The 23,569-nt window shown below is 36.4% G+C and overlaps 1 protein-coding gene across 9 annotated transcripts in view; it reads right to left on the bottom strand.

Annotated features, from left to right (window-relative positions):
• Positions 1–20,836, bottom strand: part of LOC134531796 (D-serine dehydratase-like) — a 29,128-nt gene extending 8,292 nt beyond the window's left edge. Inside the window, exons 1-7 of one of the 9 annotated variants that reach the window (XM_063367729.1) lie at positions 19,741–19,847; positions 17,710–19,459; positions 13,314–13,483; positions 8,249–8,532; positions 6,024–6,344; positions 3,372–3,564; positions 2,188–2,293 (exon numbers count right to left, since the gene is read on the bottom strand). In XM_063367729.1, the coding sequence (XP_063223799.1) occupies positions 2,188–2,293; positions 3,372–3,564; positions 6,024–6,344; positions 8,249–8,532; positions 13,314–13,483; positions 17,710–17,745 (1,110 nt within the window). In that variant the 5' untranslated portion in view covers positions 17,746–19,459; positions 19,741–19,847. The other 8 variants (XM_063367737.1, XM_063367736.1, XM_063367733.1 and 5 more) reach the window with 8 other exon arrangements.
• Positions 20,837–23,569: the final 2,733 nt, after the last annotated feature.

Here is a 23,569-nt window from a genome sequence, read left to right as displayed (position 1 = left end):
AAACAAACAAAGATCAGTACTGTAGCATGTGTGCTACAGCTGCTACCTTTGATAATGTCAAACTTTACAGTACAATGCGTAGTACTAAATTCAATGAGTGCGAAAGAGAGGCATTGACACGGGCCGACGCGTGAAACAAAAGATTTTGTATGAGTAATTAACATAATAAGGAGTGCCGCTCAACTCGGCTCGCGCGCGCCGGGCGGCGCGGCGTGATGCGATGTTGCCGTTCGTATGTAAACAAACAAACATTATAAAGAGCTCTGTCAGTGATTTCGCAGTTTTTCTTTTAAATAAATATTAAAAAATAGTTGGTGCGCAAAATTTTAGATAAAAATGGAACATTATAGTGTGTCTGACACATGTAATGAATGAATCATAGATCAGATCTCAACCCGCTTCACCGGCGACCCGCCCCCGCGGGCAGCCGCCCGGGACGGGCCGCCCCCTCTGCCCCACCCACGCTACGCCACTGCCACCCCTGAAAGGCACAGTAACGGGATGGAAAATTACTGAAGCTGTCAACAATGCTTTGACCTTGAGTTGTTCATTTCTCCGGTGCGGTCGCTGAGAGGGTTTTGTAGCGTGGTGAAACCGTCCGGACTCAGAGGACTCAGAAACTCGCATTCCACTGCGCAGCTGCCTGCGAGGTCACGCGAGTTGCAAGGGGATGGGCTATATATAGCACAAGCCAGTACACGTCAACTCACACGACGTCACAAAGTAGGGGAGGTAGCGGAGAAGTGGTGGGGGTACATGTGCACGGTTTTTTTATACACACAGTGGGCAAGGGACAGGGAGGGAGGCTCGCTGGCGCCGCCTAATGCAGACATTAGACATCTGCCACATGCCGTCAGTGGCCATCTCAATGAAAGATTAAAAAAATATCTTTTCACGCAAAGCGTTTATTTTGTGTAGGCTGGCTGCGGCTTCTGAACGTAAGAGCGCACACGCGAGTGAGAAAAGAAAAAAAAAATGAGTGGCATCTTCCACTAATCGTCGGCACCCAATTATCTCGACACCTGTCACATTTTTCACGTCCGCTGCGGAGGGTCGCCAGTCACCAGTCACCAGCGCTCTGCTAGTAAACTAATTATGAGAGAACAATTTTTTTACTCTACACAAAACGTAAAATTTTGAGGAAATTTTTTTTTTTTGGACTTCACCTCACAATGTCCGCAACCCATTTTTTTTTGTCAAAAATGTAGCCAAATTACTGCGGACATTATGCGAGTAAATACGGTACATTCTGTTAACACATAAAGCCACAATTCCATAACACACCTACCTTGTGCAGACATACCATGAAAGTACAATGCATAAATTAAACCAATACATCTCATTACATAATGTTTCAGATCTAGCCCCTCCCTCCCCTTCAATTCTTTGTATGATAGCAGAGCAGAAACAAGCTGACCGAGACTATAATGTACAATTCAGACAGAACAGAATGATGGGAAAAATATTTTTTCTTCAAAATTAATTTTTTTCCCTCCAATTGAGGAAGCTGTGGGCTGGTGGCTTTCAATGATAATTCCAGCCACTGAACTGGATGCTGTCACGATTCTTCGGCGGCAAGTGGTCTGGTGGCAAGTGCAGGGTCAAAGCTGGAAGCCTCGACACAGCATCAACAAGAAACAGCTTCTGCAAACTGCGACAGTGAACTCTCGACTACAGCCCGGGAATGGTCGTTCCCCCACCAGTGTATCTCGCCAAGAGAACCACCTCGCCTTTCCACCACTACCATCCATTTAGCTACAAACTTAACTTCAAACATACTGAGTAGAACAACATTCTTACATTCAAACTTTCCTGTATTCTACACTGTGATTCCATATGACACTTATCCAACATCAATTTTCCACTCTGTACATTCTAGCCTTTTTTTTTGCCTTTATTTCATAAGAATTTTCCATTAAAAAAATGTTTTTTGTATGCATTTTAACATATCTATAATAGCATTGAGATATGACAAAGCCTTCATAATCTAAACCAATTAAAAACTTGTACATAGCCAATGAAAAATCTACTAACACTAAAAACATTTTACAAGCATAAAAATATTCCAATGCTCTTAAAAGAATTGAGACTGCGTGAGTATAAACGATACAGGAGTATTAATAGCCATGTTATAAGGCACTAAATCAAAGAAGAGTATCTGGAAATACTATAATTAGTGGAACTTACGTGATATGGATAAAGAAACAGCGGACTTCCAACAGGATACTTGGAGTAGTCCAGTTTTCCATCAATAGCCTCAACCTTTCCTATTTCCTGAGTGAGTGCAGTAACCCTTAAAAACAAATGCACAAAGGTTAGCAAAATAGATAACAAGATAACTCTTCCCACATTTAAAAACAAATTTGAACAAAACAACTATGTTACTTTAATTGTAAAACAAATGTGGAAACTTGAACCATAATTTACGGCAAATTATAGTTTCTAAAAAAAAACTTTGCAAATGGTAATCAAATGGTTTTCACAGCTAAAACATTACTTGATATTTAAATTTTGCACAACGTTTGGAAAGAAAATAATAATTCTGTTACGTTCACCACACCAGACAAGATAGGTAAATAATTCAGCTAATGCCCAGTGCTAATTTGTTTTCCAAGAGAAACACTTTACCAACATCCTTTTCATAATATTCCTGTTGTTCAGGGCCCACGAGAAACATGATAAACTTTACGCCAAATACTGGACTCTACAATATAATGAACACATACAGCAGTGAGATAATCTACCTATTAAAAGTTTTAAAAACTACAACAGGTCTAAAATCAGCTTCATATTAAAAAAGCAACTTAAATAAGTAACAGCATTTACGTTTATGTTCAGTACTTTACAAAGATCTACTTTATAATTATCATTTCATAATCCAATCACTGCATGCTTGAATTCTTGAATCTTCTTCATTATATGCTGAACTAAATTCAACCGCATTGATTCTACCAAACTTTTTTTTTTTCCATGTATGCTGCCAACAACAAATCGGCAACATGTGCGAGATTTTTTGCATGAAACACTGATAGAGACAGGAATTATCTGACGTGTCATTAAGTATCTGTTTCCGTAGTAAACAAATAATACTCCATAATCCCCCAACTGGACGTCTAATACAGTAGGTAATAATTACTGAGAAACCATAAAACTTGGCAGCACTGGGAATGAATGAGTATGGATTTAATATCTCAATGACGTCACTGGAGACAATGAGAGGTGAATAGGTAAATAATTAGTTTTGTGTCTTGCACTTCTTGCATTTTTGCTTTTCTTGCATAGTTATAAACCCCGGCTAAATTCTCAACAAAAACAACAAAAAAAAATCACTTAGAAAAAAATTTTTAATGAGAGAATGTAATTTCACTTACTTCAAATTTGGTTCGCCTTGAATCACGGAGAAGCCCGGAGTCTTGAGCAGATTGAAGCCTTGCTTTGTGAGTGCTGTGAAGCCACAGTCAATCAGCATGTAGTTCGCGCTGGGGTAGTGGCCAATGACGCGCGTCATTACTCTGCACGCAAGGTCGTCAAACGTGCAGGAGCCAATACTTTCCTGCTGAGCATCTACAAAGAAATTGATATACAGTCTTACCTCAATAATACAAATCTGAAAGGACCACAATTTTATCACTTTGCAATAACGAGGTTTCTATTAACCAAACTATTACAAAATAGAAACACAAAAATATATAATATATAAATTAAATTAATTAAGTTCAAAACTTCTCACAATTGCATACCAAACAAAATATATTTTTCATAGGGATTGAAAATACAATTTTAGGATTTTAGAATCACTAAACCTGTATAAAAAAAAATCTACTTTGTCAAGCTTAAGAGGATGTAAGACAGAAGAATAAAGCAAAGGTTTTACAAACTCTTGGGTCACGTCTTGTATACGATACCTGATTTCTGATTAGTTAAGAAAGACGGAAATTAATGGCAGACATACATATTAGTAGGGCATAGAAGTGGTAAAAAGAGTTTGGAAGTAATAAAAAAATTAGTAGAACTGAAGGGCAATAATATGATTGCAGCATGTCAGTAATGGAAGTTACTGAGTTGGTATAACTGGAAGTATTGTTAGCGGGATTGTTTGTTTGGGACGTAAGTGGTGGTTTAAACGTGTGTGATCGTGAGGTAAGTAAACTTTGTTGTTTGATTAATGGAAGATTTCAAAATATGTAATAAAAGTCGGCAATAAGTGAGAGTAAATTGTTAATAGACAACGTTGGAATTGGTTTGAAGAGAAAAAATTGGAGACTAAAATATGTCCAAAAGAGGAAAGTCTGATGATATATACAATCATGTGTATGTTTGAAGAAGGTGTTGATCCAAGGAATAGGTGATATGTGAAAGTTAATATTATGTCGCGCGTGGACTCCATGCACACACTTTTTTTTTAAATTTAAAGTAACTAGAATTTATTTATTCATGTGTAAAAGAGTTATTGAGTTATGCAATAACTTGGTAAGTGTCATTCATACAGACTTGTGAGATAAACTTTATAAGCGTAATTTATGTTCGATTGGAGTGTTTTTTTGTTCATTCATTTTATTCAGCTGAAGATTGTGATTTAACATCATTCCTAAAAATAATAAAAAGGCAGAAGCAAATAAGAGGTATTCAAAGACAACATGGGAATAATCTGCCAAAAGAGGCACAAATGCCACAGTACAGGATCCGGAAAAATGCCTTTTTCCATTTGAAATCACACCCGCATCCTTACTATTCTCAATTATTATCACTTGTTCAATAAAAAATACTAATAATTTATCTCTATCTGTATCTAATATGCAAGATGTTTCACTTCGGTCAAGTATGAACTTCACCCGCACATTTTTTTTCCGTAATGTTAGATACGGGTGACACAATTCACTCTCAATCTATTGGTTTTTAATTAAACAATCTTATGTCCAAGACAAAACAATTGATGTCAATTACTTATTAACAGATAAAATGATAATAAACATTTCGACAAAGCCCCTAACCACAGAAAAAACATAACTGTAAACTGTAAATGAGTTCTTTTGTTTATTATGGAACCTTGTTAATTTTTTACTTGTTCCTATTGAATGTGTGCGGATTTTCTTAGTGTAATGAATTTTTTTATTAGTTGTAAGCAATTTTAGGGAAAGCGTTGGTTCGTAAATTGTTTAGATTTTAACTTACTTGAGTAATGTATCATATCCCCACTCCTGTTATTCCAGAATCCAGTTGCACAGTCTGTATGTCGCTGCCATTTTCATATTACTAATGTGTTACCAAGCATAGTAAACTACCTATACCCAGTACCTACTGACCAACACATTATTATTTAAACCTTGCATAACAACCAAACACCTTTTAGAAACCATACTCAAGCCAGAACAGAATTAATAAAAAAAAGTTCAAGTCGGAAAATATTTTGAAAAATTAAAAATACGGTAAAAAATTTAACTGAACGTCACTTGTTTAGCCGTCTGTTTGTCATCCGTCATCGTCTTAACAAAAATTCATATCAACAAACATACAAACATACATTTTTAAAACTGTCCACTGACTACTTGTACAGCTTACTGTATAAAGCTCAGAGTTAATGTTTGTATGTATGTATGTATGTATGTATGTACGTATTATTTACTTTTCCTTTTTGTCCCAAGCCAGCAGTGAAATAACGTTACAGTACATATGTATTAAGAGGTTTCTGTTATTCGTCTATACGTCTATTCGGTTATCCATCTCAGCCTTGGTCCGGATGGTGAGGGTTAACTGCATTCTCACTGTATGTGTATGTGTTCCAAACAATCACAAAATACAGAATGTTCCCATTTCAATATAAGGTCAATAAAATAACAGCTAATAAAAAAAGGATGAGTTTGGTTGGCAAAACTACAGAAGTAGGTCAACGAATAAAAGAATAATAATAGAGACAGAGGAAGCTCCAAACCTGTTAAAAGAAATGGAGTGTTAACATAGACCTAGGTGGTCAATCTGAAAATTTAAACATACTCAGCCAATATTTTGCTGATCAAATTACACACCATAAAAAATGTAGTTCCCTGGGTGCGCTTCAGTTAGCCTCGCCAAATTTCCATCTGCACTTTTGGTGAAATCCATGCTGCATGACGGCGTGGAACCAATGCCAAATGTTTTACAAGGGATGCCTGCTTTCTCTAGTGTTTCAGCGACGGAGAGAATAGCCGTGGTTCCGTTCTTCCTCACCTCCAGCACCGTGTCGTGGGTCTTCTGGTAGTAAGAGTCGCCACAGTGCAGGTAGATGCCTTGGAACTTCGCAGTCTTGCTGTTAGCCACCAAACTGGCGACTTGCACAATTTTTTCCGTGTCTTCCCACCAAATTCCCGCTTGAAAGGAGAAAACAAGAACACATATAAATCTTAAAGCAATACACACATCATAGCCAAACACTATCACACAAAAAACATTAATTTTCATAATGACAGTTGCAGCTAACAAACGTAACGAAATTTATGAAACTAGTATAATCATAATTCTTATTGAATTGCAGTAATATTATCCACTATCACAGATTATTAAATTTGTTTATTCAAAGTGACACATTCGAACGTGTTAAAAACTCAATCAAAATGCACAGGCCCACTACAGGACAAAAATATTTGTAGTGATGTATTAAAAACCATTCTGCAATGTTTTAATAAAATTACTTTATACCCGCAATAGAAATCATCCTTAAAATCTTAAAAATAGAGTCTACAAAAATTATACAGAGACATCTGAAAGCTGGGTTTTCCAATTTGGTTCAAGTTCGAGTTGTGTCTTCAACGAAGATTGGCCAACTGTTACATATTAACCGTCCAGTAAATTCATGTGGATGCTTACATGTCAAAATGTGGAAGCTTGCATGTAATGTCATACCAGCAATTATCATGTAGGAAAGTATGAGATAAATAATGCCGGCAGACTGTAAACACAACAGTCAATCCCTTACAATAATAAAATCATAACATGTAAGTTTTATTCTTTTAATTAAAAACAATCTCAATCATGCAACATTTTGTCAACTCTGTGTCATATGGCCTAATATCTGTATGTTAAATATTTGTGGCTATATTGCGTTCAATGTCATTTAGGACATCAAGATTTCTAATGTGACATTTTATAGTATTTATTTGTACAATTGTAGTAGTTGTAAAATTAGGGTTGTTCTAAACATAACTAAATCATACCTTAATAAGGTAATTAGTTATAGAATTGAGATTTTGTAACTGATTTTTAAAATTGTGCAGTTATTAGCCCAAAATCTAGTGGTCCAAAAAATTTACTCTAAAGCATTGACAAATAGTACAGTTCACTGTTTGCTGTTTACCATGCCAGCAAGCAAGAATTTATTATTTGAAACATCATATTTTGTATGGAAAATAACTATCACATGAGGTAAATCCATGTTTTCTGTAAAAATAAACTTCTAAAGTTGTCACCTACAAAGCAGTTGCAGACCAAAAAGACTTAACTAGTAGTTAATGTGCTTATACCAAGTGTTAAAGGGTGCAAAACATGCTCACAATTGGACATCCTCATTGCAAACATTAAGAAAAAATGTAAATCTAAAGTAAAAAAAAAAAGAAACACTTCTAGGTAACTTACTAGAAATTTTATAAGCAATTTGGCTTTCAAAATACAAAAATCTTAAACGTCTATTGGGTTCAACCAAATGGCTGATTTGGGATTTCTAACACTACTCAAATTTTATTTTGCTTACCTCATGGACAACTATTTTAACTCATTATAAAATTTTTTCGGAAATTTCAGACAGTAAATTTGATGGGTGGCAGGAAATTAAAAAAAAAAGGAACGTGTGTCTGGAAAAAAAACCCTGCAAAGTTACAGGTGCTAACAGTAGCATACAAATTTGAATTTTGCATGCATAAGGGCACTACGTACTCCATTGGCTGAGATGGCGTACAATCGTGGCGCAGTGACATCAAATGATCCACTGGAAGCAGGCCACAAGCGGGGTGAAGATGTTTTTTTGTTAGTCAAATGCAGTAACTGTTTCATAAAAATTAACCCAAAAGTAATGATATAACATGACATATTCTTATCAATATTATTTTTTTAAGGGATTTTTCTGTAAATTATTTTAAAATAACACTATAAATATATTTATGATATTTTTTTTCAAACAGTGAAATATCATGCGAATGATCATAATTGTGAAGACTTATGTGACTTTCGAACACGATGAAAACTGAGAAAGTAATATCATGAGGCCCTTCACACCAAATACCTCTGTTGTTTCCAGCATTTATCTTGATGAACACCGACCACTTCTTGCCTGGCTGCAACAGCGTGCTGCTGGTGAGGGACTTCACCACCTCGCCGTTGTCCACCATCACGTGGAACTCGTCCAGTTTGTTCGCCAGGCTCGCGCACCTCGGGATGTGCTGGGCAAGCAGCGGGAAGCCGTACAGGATGTCGTCGAACCCGTGTTGCGAGAAGAACTGGGCATCGTTGAGTGTGCAGGCCACAATCTTCCGTTTCGTTCCTCCCGTCTGTAGGGTTGATCCCTCGCTGAAATATCGGGAAAGTAACAAGCCACGGTGCGTTCGTGATCATGTAATCGGAATCAACATGACAAGTAATTGAGAGCAGGTGAAGTCTTGCTGGCAGGTAAGTAACATGATTGAAACACAGATTTACACACAATCAAATTAATTTAATTTTTTAGTGTATTCTTGTATCTAAAATCGTAATAGTTAAAGAGATGGGTTGGGTCCCAAATATTTTCTCGAATTTCTATCACCAAGAGTACCTTGAATCTACTGAATCCAAAACAAAGTCTCAAGGATCACAGAAATAATTAAAGTAAAAATTTGATTAACAGTCACTCGTCTGAAGTTCATATTGATCATTTTCACCCCAATCCCAGAGCGAAATCATGTATTAAGAGATATATTAAGAGATTTCTGTTGTTATCTGTCTATTCGGTTATCTGTCATAGCCCTGGTCTGGAAAATTATGGTGAATTAAAGTTTTACTCTAATGTACGATAAACAGAAAATAATTCAATATTGCACTGAATCATTAAACCTTTAAATGTTTCTTACATGAACTATGTTTCCCGAATAAATACATATTGTAATTTTATTTACATAATTACATATTTAACGTACAAAATCTTGGAGAACAGTAATAGGATACGTATGAAAAAAATTACCAAAATATACTTAGTTAAATTTAGAGTTGTAAGTGTGAATTTTTAATTACTTATATTATTTCCAATATATTTCAATTTTTTTTTTTTAGATTTCAAAATTATTTAAATACTAGAGATTCAAGCATATTCAAGGTTTCTATGATTCTACCCAACCAACTTCAATAATAATTTAATATTGTGAAAAAATCCCCCTACATTCCAGGGCCCAAGAACACAACCTTTTGGGTTTTATTGCAAAGTAATATTACGAGAAAAAAAATCCTGAACCTAGGCTGGTATTTATAGTCGCATCTTGAGCAATGTCTTGAGACCGTCTTGACGAAGACGGTCTTGTTTCTCAAGGCAGCAATTTCAATCTCCATGTTTCATAGTCCGCGAACAAGACGAGCTTCATGAAGACTGCATGATCAAGCAAGAGCTTGTTTGCCGTACTTACGGCATGACGAAGCACTTACTTGAGACAGCCGAAAAGACACGAGCATACACAAACTTTGCCGATTGAACTGTTTTCGTTAAATATTCTGGTACTATTCACAGCAAGCACTGAAACCCCGGAATTTGAAGCTATTTATAGTAACAAGATTTAGTGAGTATATATCACTACATTTGAAGTGCGTTTGTACGTTGATGTGAGGAATTCGTTTATTGTTTTAATACTCTTGAATCACACATGGAAAAATTGATGTTTTGCGACCAGAAATATGCACATCTTTTAGTACATCTCAACTTGTGTCACTTGAGATGAATGAAATTAAGAACTTTAAAGACTTTTGTCTTTCCCGTGTAAGTTTAACTTTAAGAAATTATGTATCTAACGATTTAATAATACCCTTTTAAAAATAATAAAATTAAGTTAGCATCTTCAGAACTGTTAATACTGAATTACTACTTGTTTAAAAGCTACTTGTCTTTACAGAATTATCAAAAAATATTTCAGGTACCTAGTGAAAAACTTTGTTTTTGAGAAAATTTTACTCTGCTTCAGCTTCAGGATAAGGTACAGTAAAAAAAAAGAAATTTTTAATTTAAGTACGAAAAATGTATGTTTAGAATTATAACAATAAGTTTGAACGAATCTGATAAGGGTAGCCTACATAGTAAGGAACTTAACATTTTGTAAAACTCTTTATAAAGTGTTTGTTCATCAATAATATAAGATATTAATTTCCTCATATAATAGGTTATTTTTTCTTGTTCAAGTTACTTGTGATTCTATAATTTCATCGTATTATAAGTAAAATATATAGACTACAGTATGTCTCAAAGCCTACTGCATATGAAATAACCAAATCAATAAACTGAGTTATGCATTTAAATATATTATAACAATTAGATTTTAAAAAATTAATCTAATAAAATTTCTCTTAAAGCTATATTTGCCTTTTTCATTAACTGTAACTATAAAAAAAATACTGTCAATACCAGGATTTGAACCACATTCGTAGTGTTTCCTCTATTCATGGACTTGAAACCCAACTCCCTAACCATTACACTACCAAACCACTAACGAAAACTAGTGGGAAATTATTTAAATCAGCAGTATAATGCCACTTTTACTTAATTTTTTTTTAATGCATTCTGGGTATCAAGAATGTAGAATTAAATTTTCTGATTGTGATATGTACCATCAACCATCATTAAACGCATCGTTTTCCACATCCATTGTACTCGTTCTGTGATCGATATGTAAATAAACGTGTCTGTTTAGCACTTGAAAATGTAACCACTGATCACAAACAAACACTACACTCATTTATAATACATATAAAATTGCTTCAGCACTTCATACAGGATTTATTTAAGTTTAAAAATACGAGGTTCACGAGAATCCACCATTTTCTACATTGCGATCAGAACAAGCAATTGCTTGAGACATGCCTGCAGTGGTCTTGGCAAAGACGATCTTATTCGTGTTCTTAAGCACAGTCTCAGCGACTATGAAACATGCTTCTACGATGGTGTTCTCAAGCAACGACTATGAGACAGGAGAATGCCCTCTCAGAAATAAGAAATATGGGACTATCATAAGATGGTCTTCATCAAGATTGTCTTGTTTGCAATCACTTGAAATCATCTTAAGCAACCTCTATGGCACACAAATGTTAAATAAGAATGCATATAAGAATTTCTTGACGAAGGAATTGCTCAAGACATGAATATAAATACCACCCCTAGATATTATATTGGTTCATTGTTGGCAGAAATATTTTTATAGTAGTATATGAAATAATTTCAAGTAATAAAATATGATTTTTTATTATTATTATTTTCCTATTTATTTAATTTTTGAGGTAACCTTCTGCATGTGTACCTACATTTTTGGTGCACAGTTTAGTTAACTATCTACATGCTGTATTTTATCTATCTATTTAAAAGCTATTTAAAAGATAGGAAATACTTTGTTTCTATTAATAAAACTAAATCTGATTTACATATGGCAAACTCTGGAGTACCTCAAGGTGGTACCCTTTCTCCCCTTCTTTTCAACATTTTTATTGATGATATAACCAAAGCACTAAATTATTCTGTTGGTCTGTTATTTGCAGATGACCTAAAAATATATAGAAAAATTACTTCATTAAATGACTGTCACTTACCTACTTCAACATGACATTTCTTCTGTTTATGCATGGTGTAAGACTAATCTCGTTAAACTTAACTACAGTAAAACCACCACAATAACCTTCTCAAGAAAATATCATCCTATTGTATTTGAATATAAACTAGACAATCGTACTATTGCAAAATCAAACTGTGTCAGAGACTTAGGTATTTTGCTAGATTCAAATTTATTCTTTCACAATCATATTGAAAAACTTAGATCAAATGCTAATAAAATGCTAGCGTTGATTAAATATGTCACATTTAATGCATCTAATTTAGATTCAACACTTAGTCTTTATATATCCTTGGTGAGATCTAAATTTGAATATGGTTCTTTGATTTGGAATAACATTAATAAATCAGATAGTGACAAATTGGATAATATACAATTCAAACTGATCAAAATTATAAACCTAAAAAGTAACATTAATCTAAATGTAGATTTACACTCCCTTCTTGGTTCCTTACCATTAAGAAGAGAAGTATTAGATGCATTATTTGTACACAATTGTTACAAAAATACAATTAATTGTAACTATTTTCTTCACAACACTGGAATTGGAATACCTACTTTCAATAGTCGTAATCAATCTTTAATTTGTACGTTAAGTAAAACTAATGATCTATTACACAGAATAACTAAAAATTACAATAAATATGCAAGGTTATTTCCTGAATTAGATAGCAAAATAAAATTTAAAAAAATACAACTATTCCTAACTTAATTTTTCTTTCTTTCTTGTGGTTAATAATCATATTGTTTCAAGTTAGTTTTTTTTTGTGTTATTCTTATTTTCTACATTATAAAATTTACAAATAAATTATTTACTAATTGTTCAATGTTGCATGTTGTGTGTATCGCTTTGTTTTGTTTTGTTGTCTTGTATTTTGTATTGTTTTGTTCTGTCTGTATGTATATGTGTTGTTTGTATCGTGCCTACCACCCAAAGCCATAAGCTGTAGGTAGGCATGCAACAAATATTAAATAAATAAAAAAAAAAAATCATTTATTCTTTTTTTTTTTTCAGCATAGCAGTTGAAAAAAAATTTTTGTTTTCATACTGAAAACATCACTGGCACCAATCAAAGAGTTATTGAATAAGTCAGAAGGTCTATGCTTGCCAGTCACAAAGGTGAAAATGTGCTTACTGAAGGTTTGCAGATGAACCTTGTAGTCATTCTCGCCAGAATAAGGTAACACTCAAAATATTCAACAAAAAATTTCTTTAACCAGATGCTTTAAAACTAGAATTTCAATAAAAATAAAAATTTTCCTTGCAAAAATTGGTTTTTGAATATACTTCCTGAAAACCTATCAATTTTGATATATGAGGTTCTGCAGCTTCAATTATATTCCTCCTACACTTTCACTTATTTTCTCTGTCTGCTTAATTTAACATAAATCACAAATTCATAATTCAGGCACCCATAAACGTATACTATTGCTATGCTAGTTACTGAAAGTCTTCATGCAAAAATTACAACTTGCACACACAAAATTGTACTGCATCTACTGCAATCCCCAACTTACACAGTTTTGTGGGTTTTACTATGTGGACGAAGACTGACACCCAATTCTTGACATCTTTTTATCATTCTGTCACAGTTTCTTATAACTATCTTTTTGTCCACGAGGAATGCTGGAGTGTTCAATTCAGAAATACATTTTCCAATAAAGCTGATTCTTGATGCCGCCATTTTCTGCAAACAAAGTATAATATTTTTATTCAGCTCATCAACCAAAAAATTATTTTTATAATTGCATTCACTGTCTGTGAATTTAATAATATACAACATTAAGTATGTTACACATTTTTCAAAGCTAAAATAATAGGCTCACTATTTTAAAGTTTCGTCATCCCTACTCAGTAGCTCATCCATTGTTACATGGATACCTTAGCACTGGAAACGGGTGCCTGAGATATCAGTCAGCCAGGATTTGTAGAAGATCGGAAAAGGGTGAATGATGAGAAGGGCCGGGAAGGGGGGGGGGGGGGGGGGGGAGGGGAATCGGAGCTACGCAAGTATATTTTTTTGACAGCCCTGTTTTTTGGGGATCCTGAGAATGTACCATCTCTCAAAGGCAAACCGGGTATCCAAAGATTTACTTATTTTAAAAAAAAGCTTTAAAATGTGTTTGAAACACATTTTTAAAGCTATCTGAGAACCTTTAAGTGCTTTTTTCTTAGATGATAAATTGCCACTTATTAAAGCTAGATTCTTACACTACCACTGGTTATGATTATATCCTAAAATGTGTTTAAAAGTGTTTAAAGGGCTGGCCGGGACAGGTCTGTCGCTCGGGTAGGGCAGCCGACTCCGATGAGTGTCATCCCCATTTCATCCACGTAGACTCTGACTCAGGCGGAAAACTACATGTCGATTTTCATTTCTTGTGTTTAAAGAAAAGGATAATCTCTTAATTTTTTATATTTCGTGGCCATAAATTAAGCTATACTTTAGTCTTTTTAAGATGGCTAGTGAAGTTAATAATTTCTGAAAAAAAAAAATATTCTGGCTTTAGGGAGGATCATCATGCTCCCCAAACCTGCTCCTCCCAAACTACGCCCTTGTCCACCATGCGTGATGACAACTTCTATTGGTGGCTCACCGACCACAGCAAGTGCATGTAGATAACAGGACCATCAGTGGAGTCCACGCATGTAGGGCATCATGGAGCATCGAGCACCTTCCTGATGCCTCGCTGAGGAATAAGGCACTGTGGACGAGTCACACTCTGAGATGTATATGTTATCCGCGCTCCTGTATGAGATGTAATAAAAAAATCTAGGGTGGCGCCCTGGATCTCGTTGTTAAATCTGGGAGGCACATCAGTCTCATATCTGCAAGGAGCATGGCAAAAAGACTGCACACCCACTCACTACCCTCCGCGTAGACTACTGGGCACTTGGTTATGTCGGTGTTGCCCTAAGCAACTCCAATCTTTCCAAATAACAATAGCAACAACTCTATGTAGGCAAACGCCTTAAGCACGACCCATCCAGTTCAATTGTGAATCCACTCAAACACCCTCATTCCAGGCAATATAGATCTCTCCAACAGCCCCTGTGTTCCAGCTACACCTGGATAAACTCAGACAAGTTGGGTTTTTTGCTAAGCAAAATTTTAAAAATTTTTAAAAGGGTATAATATTATATAGTTACTAGTAACTATTCTGTGTAAGAGCATGGTGATAATCCAAGTTGTTTACCAGCAGTTACAATTTTAACGAGTGTTGTTTGGTTTAGATATTACAAATACTGTGATATACAAATGGTCATTTGGGTTAAGTGTAGATGGTTAGCAGATTAGAATTCACTGAAAATCCTCTTTCCAATGATGCATTTCCATCATCATCCTCACAAACTTTAGAAGGCCTGTTTTGGCAACTACTGTATGTGCCTTAAGAATGAGCATCCACAAGTGATCTCGAGAAAAAGATGAGAACAGTGCTTCAGAATCTTGCGAGGAACATACCAACTGATATGATCACTCAATGTTATCAGCTTCTTGTCCTGATAGCCACCTGTTTCGAAGACAACATTCTAAACTGTACTTCACACACTGTTTCCTCACACCCGAATTTAAAGCCATAGACGGACATAAGCAGGAAATTCCTTTGGTAAGTTTGTACTTCAGGGGACTTTTGTCTTGACGTTTTTTTAACTATAACCATTGGACAAGTCCTAACATCATTTTTCAGTAACAGGACAGACTTTTCTGGTACTTTTTCTTTTTTGATGGCATGGCGTACTGCATAACCCAACTTGATATTGTTAGCAGTAAATAGATTTTCCTGGTTATCTACATCCAATCGAGATACATTGTGTTTTTCCCTAAAGCTCTTCAGTACCTCTGGTTTCACAAACTTTCCTGCCAAAGCTAATAAAATGTCTACCAGTAAATCATACAGAAAAGGTGCCATGGGTGCTTCACATTGGAACATTGTAAGAAACAATTCCAGCTCTGATGCCAAAGAGTGGAAGAATGTAAATTTTACTTCTAGAAGATTATCTTCAAGAGCACTTTTCACTACTTTGAAAGACAGATGAAATAGAAACTTCACTAACAAATTTCTTTGGAACATTGTAAGAAACAATTACAGCTCTGATGCCAAAGAGTGGAAAAATGTAAATTTCACTTCTAGAAAATTATCTTCAAGAGCACTTTCTACTACCTACATTGAAAGACAGATGAAATAGAAACTTCACTAACAAATATCTTTAGGTGGGGTAACGTTTTCATGGCACGCTCAGCAACTGCAGTATTTTCTAACCATCTGATTGCACAAAATTTCTTGGGAAAAAGCTCTGATCTAGTTATTCTAATATAGTCTGCCCTCCTTGCAGGAATATGCTTAAACAAAAAGTAACTGTGCCTCAAAAAACTAACAACGTCCCATTGTGTAGCAGAAATTCCAGTTTTGAAAGCACCATGGACCGTATGAAGCCCACAGCTACCAATTTCTAGCAACTATGGCGAATCTTCACCAAAAGTGTCTGTGATATGTATTTTCAAAGCTAACAAAAATGCCCAGTTTATGTTGGGGGCATCCATAATTACTTAAAATGAAATGCACCTGTCGGTATAATCCGAGCACGGGGAGCACATGTCACAGCACGTCACGTCAGCAGGATAACAGACCAGCTTGAACCTGTTTGTATAACGTGATTTAACGCCACTTCCGAATCCGATGGTAAATAAAAGAAAATGGACATGGGAACTGTTCGTTATTTGCCATTCAAAAATAATAATGGGAGGGGATACACTTGATGCTACGTCAATGCAAGCTGATCAATAAACAAAAAAGTATTGCCAACTACAACCTACCAAACAAAATTCCCTGATTTTTGAAAAAATTCCCTGATTTTTCCCTGATTACAATATTCCCTGATTTTTCCAGGTTTTCCAGGTTTTCCAGGGTCAGTAGACACCCTGTACATTATAAATAATGTGCTATTGTAAAAATGGTAGGTTGGGTAGTTCAAAAATAATTTTAAATAGTGTAGATAGTTGGTTAATAGTTTAGGTTAGCTACATTAAAAATGCTATTAAATCAATGACTAGTTGTTTAGGACCTCATCGATTAAATTGTAGCTTACTTAGCCTAACCAAATTTCCTCAGTTACTAATTAACCTAACAAACCTTCACACAATATCCAAGTATTTTAAAATAACCTACCCAACCGTCCACTATTATTCAGTATTTAACTGAAGTCAGTCTAGCCAACCTACCCAATCTCTCAAATAGATGCTATTTTTAATGAACGTAACATAATTACTTGTTAAAATGGTAATCTACCTTAATGATTAATTCACAAAACATGAAAGGAAGTGTAAAAAAAAAAAAAAATGAAATCCGTCAGCTGGGGTGACTTTCGCTTGTTTTTCACTGCCTTTGTCTGATAAACTGCATAAACCAACGAATAGCTAAAAGTTATTACATTAATATATTTTTTATGTAATAGAAGAGATTCCAATGAACAATTTGACATCACAATGAAACACACATAATCACCTTTTTAAATAATTGTAAAAAAGTGGGACAATCTCACCTCAACATGGGGTGACTTTGTCTCAGGGCATGATTTAGCTTGAATATACACATAGAATGACCAGTGGGACAATCTCACCCTTATTTTTACACTGCTTGGAAGCACAAAAGCCTTTTTTGAGGTGTTGTGATGGGTTAAAAATTGAGAGTTTGATTGGGTTATGGAGAGGGGGAAGGGAGGAAGGAACACAACACAATTAGCTTCTTTACTATGAACAAAATTTATTTCTAATGTAAACTTGGATTGAACACATTAACAAAAGAAGAATATTATTGAACATATTAACAAAACAAAATTAATATAATTTATTATTAAACATATTCACTCAACTACGGAACTACAAACAGAGTGTTTCTTTTGACAGAAACCTGCCTTGGAGGTTTGATTTTCTTCACAATATGCTCCCATTCATACGTCAAGATGTCACGCTTCTGAGACCAATGCCAGTAATTCTTCCCCTGCTCCATGCAATCTACTGTTGGCCCAGCTTCAGTGATGTCAACAATCTTTCCTGAATATTGTGAGTTGTATGTAACAATGACAAAATCGTTGATGCTGCACACAGATTTCAGAGATTCACGGTTATAAATAATTACGGAGTCATCACCTGAGTTGGAAAATGTCTCTAGATTACTATCTGAATCATTGACAACAAGATCCTCATGATTCCCATCAATGTCTGAAGACGATTCTTCATGAACTGTTGGGGTCTTCTGTCGATTCTGTTTGCGTGTCTTCAGTTTAGGTGGTTCACTTACTGATGACTCGGAAACCTCCCCTACACTGATGCTTCTTCCTGCAGGAACATTTAGTTTCTTCCTTTTCTGCCTAGGTGCATCACCACCAATCACCTTGTTCCTATGAGCAGTAAGTGATGCCATGAAAGCTTCTCCAATGAGAGAAGAATTTGCCTCTTCATTTGGTAACCGTGCCAATATTACATCTTTGTCAACAGGTACAATGCAACATTTCCTGAATCCTGAAACTAAATTTTCTTCTTTGTTCTGTTCAAACTGCTCCATCAATTAAAGACTTCAGGAGACTGGGCAGTTTATCCTTTGGGATATTTGGGAATTTTGACCCTTCAGCAGAGTCAAGCCAAGATGATAAAATTGATCGCCAAGCTCTTTTCAATGGTGCATAGAAACTTACATCCAATGGCTGGAGCAAGTGGGTTGCATTAGGCGGCAGACAAATGAACTTGATTCTTTTTTCCTGGCAAATTTGCAACACTTGTGTGCTAATGTGAGAGGAAAGGTTGTCTCCAATGAGAGCAATGTCTCCTTGTAAATGATGCAACACTAGGGAGAAACAGACTACAAAACCAGTCCTCAAACACAACAGCATCAAACCACCCACTTTTTGTGCGGTTGTATCTGGTTCCTGGTGGACCATTCACGATCCATGAAGACCACATGTGGTCAGCTTTGAACACCACATAGAGCGGCAACAGTTTTCCTTCTGCATTGCCGCATAACATTAAAGATGTTGAGGATTTGCTGTGGTTACATATGCGATCTATATATTTGGCTCCCCGTTTACAAATTGCACGCTTGTTTCCAGGATTATCTGACACGTTGGTTTCGTCATAGTTAAATATATGGCTGAGAGGGATCCCCTCAATCTCCTTACTCAGATGATCGATATATGTCGTGATGGTTTCTGCTGACACACCTGCTCTAACTTTCTTGATATTTTGTGAAAACCTCACAGACAATTCAGGATGGTCCCGGAGAAACCTTTTGACCCAGTCATAGCCTGGTGTGTTATCTTTAAATTTTTTCACTGTCACACCTTTACGCTGTAGATAATTTCTCACAGCCCATCGAAAATCACTTTCATTGACTGGAAAACCAAACTCTGACAACTTTATTAGATGGTCAACAAATGACTGTTCCTCCAGCTCATTAAAAACTCTTTGACCACCTAGTGTCTTGGTGTGAACATTCTTCAGTTTGTTTTTAGTGTCATTATAGGAATGCCATACTTTTTTGATGCTGACCGTTGGCTCAATCTCTTCTGTACAACATCATCTATGGCTCTGTCTGTTTTTTTGCCATCATTTTTATAGGGCCGGCCACCCACTACATGACAATACTTGCGTGCCATAGCTACAAAGTCACTGCGAACAGACAATAAAAACATCTACATGTAATACTGGTACACTTAGTAAGGTAGATATGTGCTGCCTACCCATACAAACAAGTCATTTACAATTTGTTTGAATGAAACATTCTGACTAGAATGAAACATTCTGACTAGGTATCTGTTTTGAGACAGTCACCCCTCAGTCAAAAAAGCTATTGTTTGACATTTCCAAAACTGTATTTTATAAAACAATGACAACACTTTCTATATATTTTCTTAAAGTAGAGATATTACGGAATAAAATTAACTACTTACCAGTTTTCTCAATATATTCTAACCATCTGCGGCAATATAAAGTTTTCCACTGATATCAACACCAAAACATAAACAATAACATAAATGCGGTAGTACCTACCAACTGTGTAAACATTGCAATCGCCCATTATTATTTTTTATTCATACTACCAACTCTTCCTAGTGGAATCCATGATTGCCATCTTGTTTCTTCGTACTAGTAAAGGACAGGGAAGCCTACAACTCATGTAGTTTCGGTTCCCTACCACGTTCGTGCAACTTCGGATTTCTCTCAAAAATTTAATTTAAAAAAATCGAAAGGTTAGGTTAGTTCAGTCACAACATGCTTGTTTTCATTGGAAACGTCTGATTTAGCGGCTGAAGTGGCGTTAATACCAAAACGCAAAACTTCGGAAATCTTCGGAAATTCTTGCAGGGAATCGAAACTATGTGAGTTGTAGGCTTCCCGACATAGCATCAAGTAAATGTTTTTCCAAGTACATAGTGGGACAAAATCAACACAAGGTAGACAAAGTCACCTCAGTTGACGGTTTTTAATATTATTTATTTGGAAAAGATTCTCACCTTCTGAACTACCTACCCAGAAAAGGGTTTTAACATTTTACAGAATTAGAAAAAAAAATCATTTCGCATTAACTTCCCCCCCCCCCCTCGACGCACTGCACACGCGTTTTTTTATAGTAGTGCAATGAACATAGAATTGTGTATGGGAGTGTTGTTAACTCTTCTGTTAATCCACAAAGCACGTTTTTTTTTCTACTTTTTATTTCGACAGGTATCTGTAATTGTGACTTACCAGTTAAACGGACTCCTTAATGCGCGATTTTTAAATTTCATAGGTACTTACCTACTTCTGTAAATGTCCATGAACAATTATTTTCCTTCCTTGTACAAACTACTATCAGATCGGGACTGTGAATTTAAGGTAGTGCATGCAATATTACGCAAGATAATACTTCGTACCTAGGAATTATCACAATCAGCTGATAACAACTTATGACGACAGTACACATTATGAAATAAGAAAATATACATACTACAAAAGTGAAGGTCACTATACAAGTGCAAAGTTGAAATCCGGGAAGGCAGAAGATAACATAACATTGCTTAAAATTACCCCCTTATTATAAAGCAAACTAAATAAATATTAAATCCTGTAGCGAAAAATACGTGAAAAATTAGAAGAGATTGGAAGAAGTAAAAATAGTCTGTCCAATGTAAAGGGAGATAGAAACACCCGTACTTGATGCCACAGAATGTTTCTAGCGGAGCCGGTATGAAACCCTTCATCATGTGATCCCTGCTGTTGCCATTTAACCATTTTGTATTTTTTTATATATAAAAGGTCAGCCCATTAGTAATTATGGAATTTATCGTTAGCCTATATAACCTAATAACACAGAAACGGATTAATCAAAAGCAAATGGAACGAACGTTTGACAAAACTAAAATTTTCATTAAAAATGTTTTTTTTTTTTGCCATTTTCCTTTTTGAGCAAATAGTCTAGATGTCATTTCTGATTTTTATATTTTGATGATTGTTCACAAGGAGTAGGAAGGACACGTATTTAAAATGGGTAAAAGTCCGAGAGAGAGAGAGAAAAAAAGAAGCTGTTGAGACAAAGTGGAGGGAAAGTTGCAACAGCCTAGAAAGTGGCAGAATGGGTACCTAAACAGAGGCACGGTTGACAAAGTCTCTCTTTATTAAAATGCAATAATTTTCTCGTTTTCCACACTGGATTGCTACTGTACCTACGAGTCAAACTTCTCACGAACTAAGTTCCAAAGTTCGATGGAAATGTGTCTCTCCAAACAGACCAGCAGAGCAGCTGGTGTCGATATATCGCCTAGAAAGAAAGGTGGCTAATAACCAAAGATAAAAATGAATGATAGACGAATAATTAAGAATTTAACGTCACACGATTGTGCGCAAGGCGACAGAACTTCCACGATTATACTTGTTTCCGAACCGCAGTACTTTTATATGTGAACGTTACCGGGGGTTTGGATCGAATACGTAACCGGGCCTCCACCTACCCGGGCACACATAGGACTACGGTGCACAGAGCTTCAGAAAAAACAACGTTGACGCCGACCGCCGGTGCTCCCTCTGGTTCGCACAGGCCGTTATGTCACAACAACACTTACTCTTAAGTGCATCGAACACGCCCGAGCGTGATGTCCGCCGAGTGTGTAAAAGTGCGCCGCGACGAACACCAAAGCGACGACAGCGCCCAGCCGGGTGTGGCAATGCGCCTAATTAAATATGTAATTATTCTGTTCAAATCAAAAACTACCAATTTAATAACAATTTAAAAGAGAATTAATTCAAGGGAAATTATGTCCAATTGTCCAAGACCATATATTGTGAAATATGTCATTTAAGTCCAAAACTGGTCGTAGATGTTTTCCCGCGCTTCACGTGTCGAGGCGCGAGGCCGCAGGGCGGTCTCGCGCCAGTTACCGTCGGGAGCTCGCAGGGGTCGGACGCTCCGCGAACGCAGAGCCATCAACTTTCGCGCTACATCCACGTTTCAGCAATAGTGTAAGTTCTTAAAATCCTTTTACCAGCTCTAAGCCGACCCCACCCAGTTGCACGATATTTCGTGCGACTCGTCACTAATTAATTTTATCCCAACAGGGAACTTTGCATTTTCTACATAATTTAGTGTCCAGAGATTAAGGACAGCGTAATTGAGTTACGCAGTTTCGGCTACACAGCCAATTAATTGTTATCATCGGAGACTCGTAGCAACGTGTGTCAAGTTCTTACTCGCTAACTTTCGCCTTTTAACTTTCGTCGTCTGTAAATGTGTAACTTGTAACGTGCAATCTAACCGAGTAATTTCTGATTAATAAGTGGCTGTAACGTGTGACGTCGTCCGACCGAAGGCCACCCTAAAGCCCGACCTGCAACCGCCAGTATTCAACCCCGCTAACGGAACGCGCCCCTAGCCATGACCCACCCGAGTCAGGCGAGCCACCAGCAACCAAGGTAGAACCCGGCCCCCCCAAAATAAACAGACCGTCATTATAACCAACCTCATTAAAAAACAAGCATAGATTATTAAACAGTGTTACGTAATTATTTGAAGTTGGTCAACGAAAGTGCGACGTAGGAGTGCCCAGGCACTCACGTGTGTAACTACAGCAATACGCGTGTGAGTGTTCCCCTGGCGGCCTTCTGCCTGAATCAATCAATCAGACCTTATGACATAATTATTCAAACCTTGTGTTGCGTCATTAACCTCACCAGAGCAATCTGACAAGAGACGAACAGTCGCTGGTGTGACGTAAAAATTCAAACATAATAATTCTTAAATATAATAACTTTCAATTCGTAGAAGGGACGAATGACCTTGATTCAGCCTTTATAATTAATATAAGAATTTCACATCATTAAATTCTCTTATTAACTTATCAGATCAGAAATTAACGTAATGAGGTCAACCCTGGCACGAGGGCCACCAAGCCTCGGCCGGACGCCATGACATGATGCCAGTTCAACGCGACTCGTGGACCGGGGCGGACGCACGTCCCACGGAGAGACATCATCCTTTGTCCACACCGAGTTCACTTCTGGTAACTATAGTCAGTCTTCAAACCCTTTTAATAATCTCTCCGTGTGTACCCGGTCCAGCTTTTCGGTCCAGGACCTAATCCGGCAGCATAAATATCACACCCCCCCCTGCACCACACTTGGTCCGCGGGGTAGGTGCATTATCCGGTACGGGCCGACTCCCGAGGACAGAACTTTTGTTAATCTCAGTCGCTCCGGCGCTGACACTCCCCGTAAGGGAACTTTTGAGCGAATTTAGCTACGGTCCGC

The sequence above is a fragment of the Bacillus rossius genome, chromosome 5 (assembly GCF_032445375.1).
Source record: "Bacillus rossius redtenbacheri isolate Brsri chromosome 5, Brsri_v3, whole genome shotgun sequence".
NCBI classification, from domain to species: Eukaryota; Metazoa; Arthropoda; class Insecta; order Phasmatodea; family Bacillidae; genus Bacillus; species Bacillus rossius.
The sequence above is the reverse complement of the archived record's forward strand: the minus strand, read 5'-3'. Positions and strand labels throughout refer to the sequence as shown.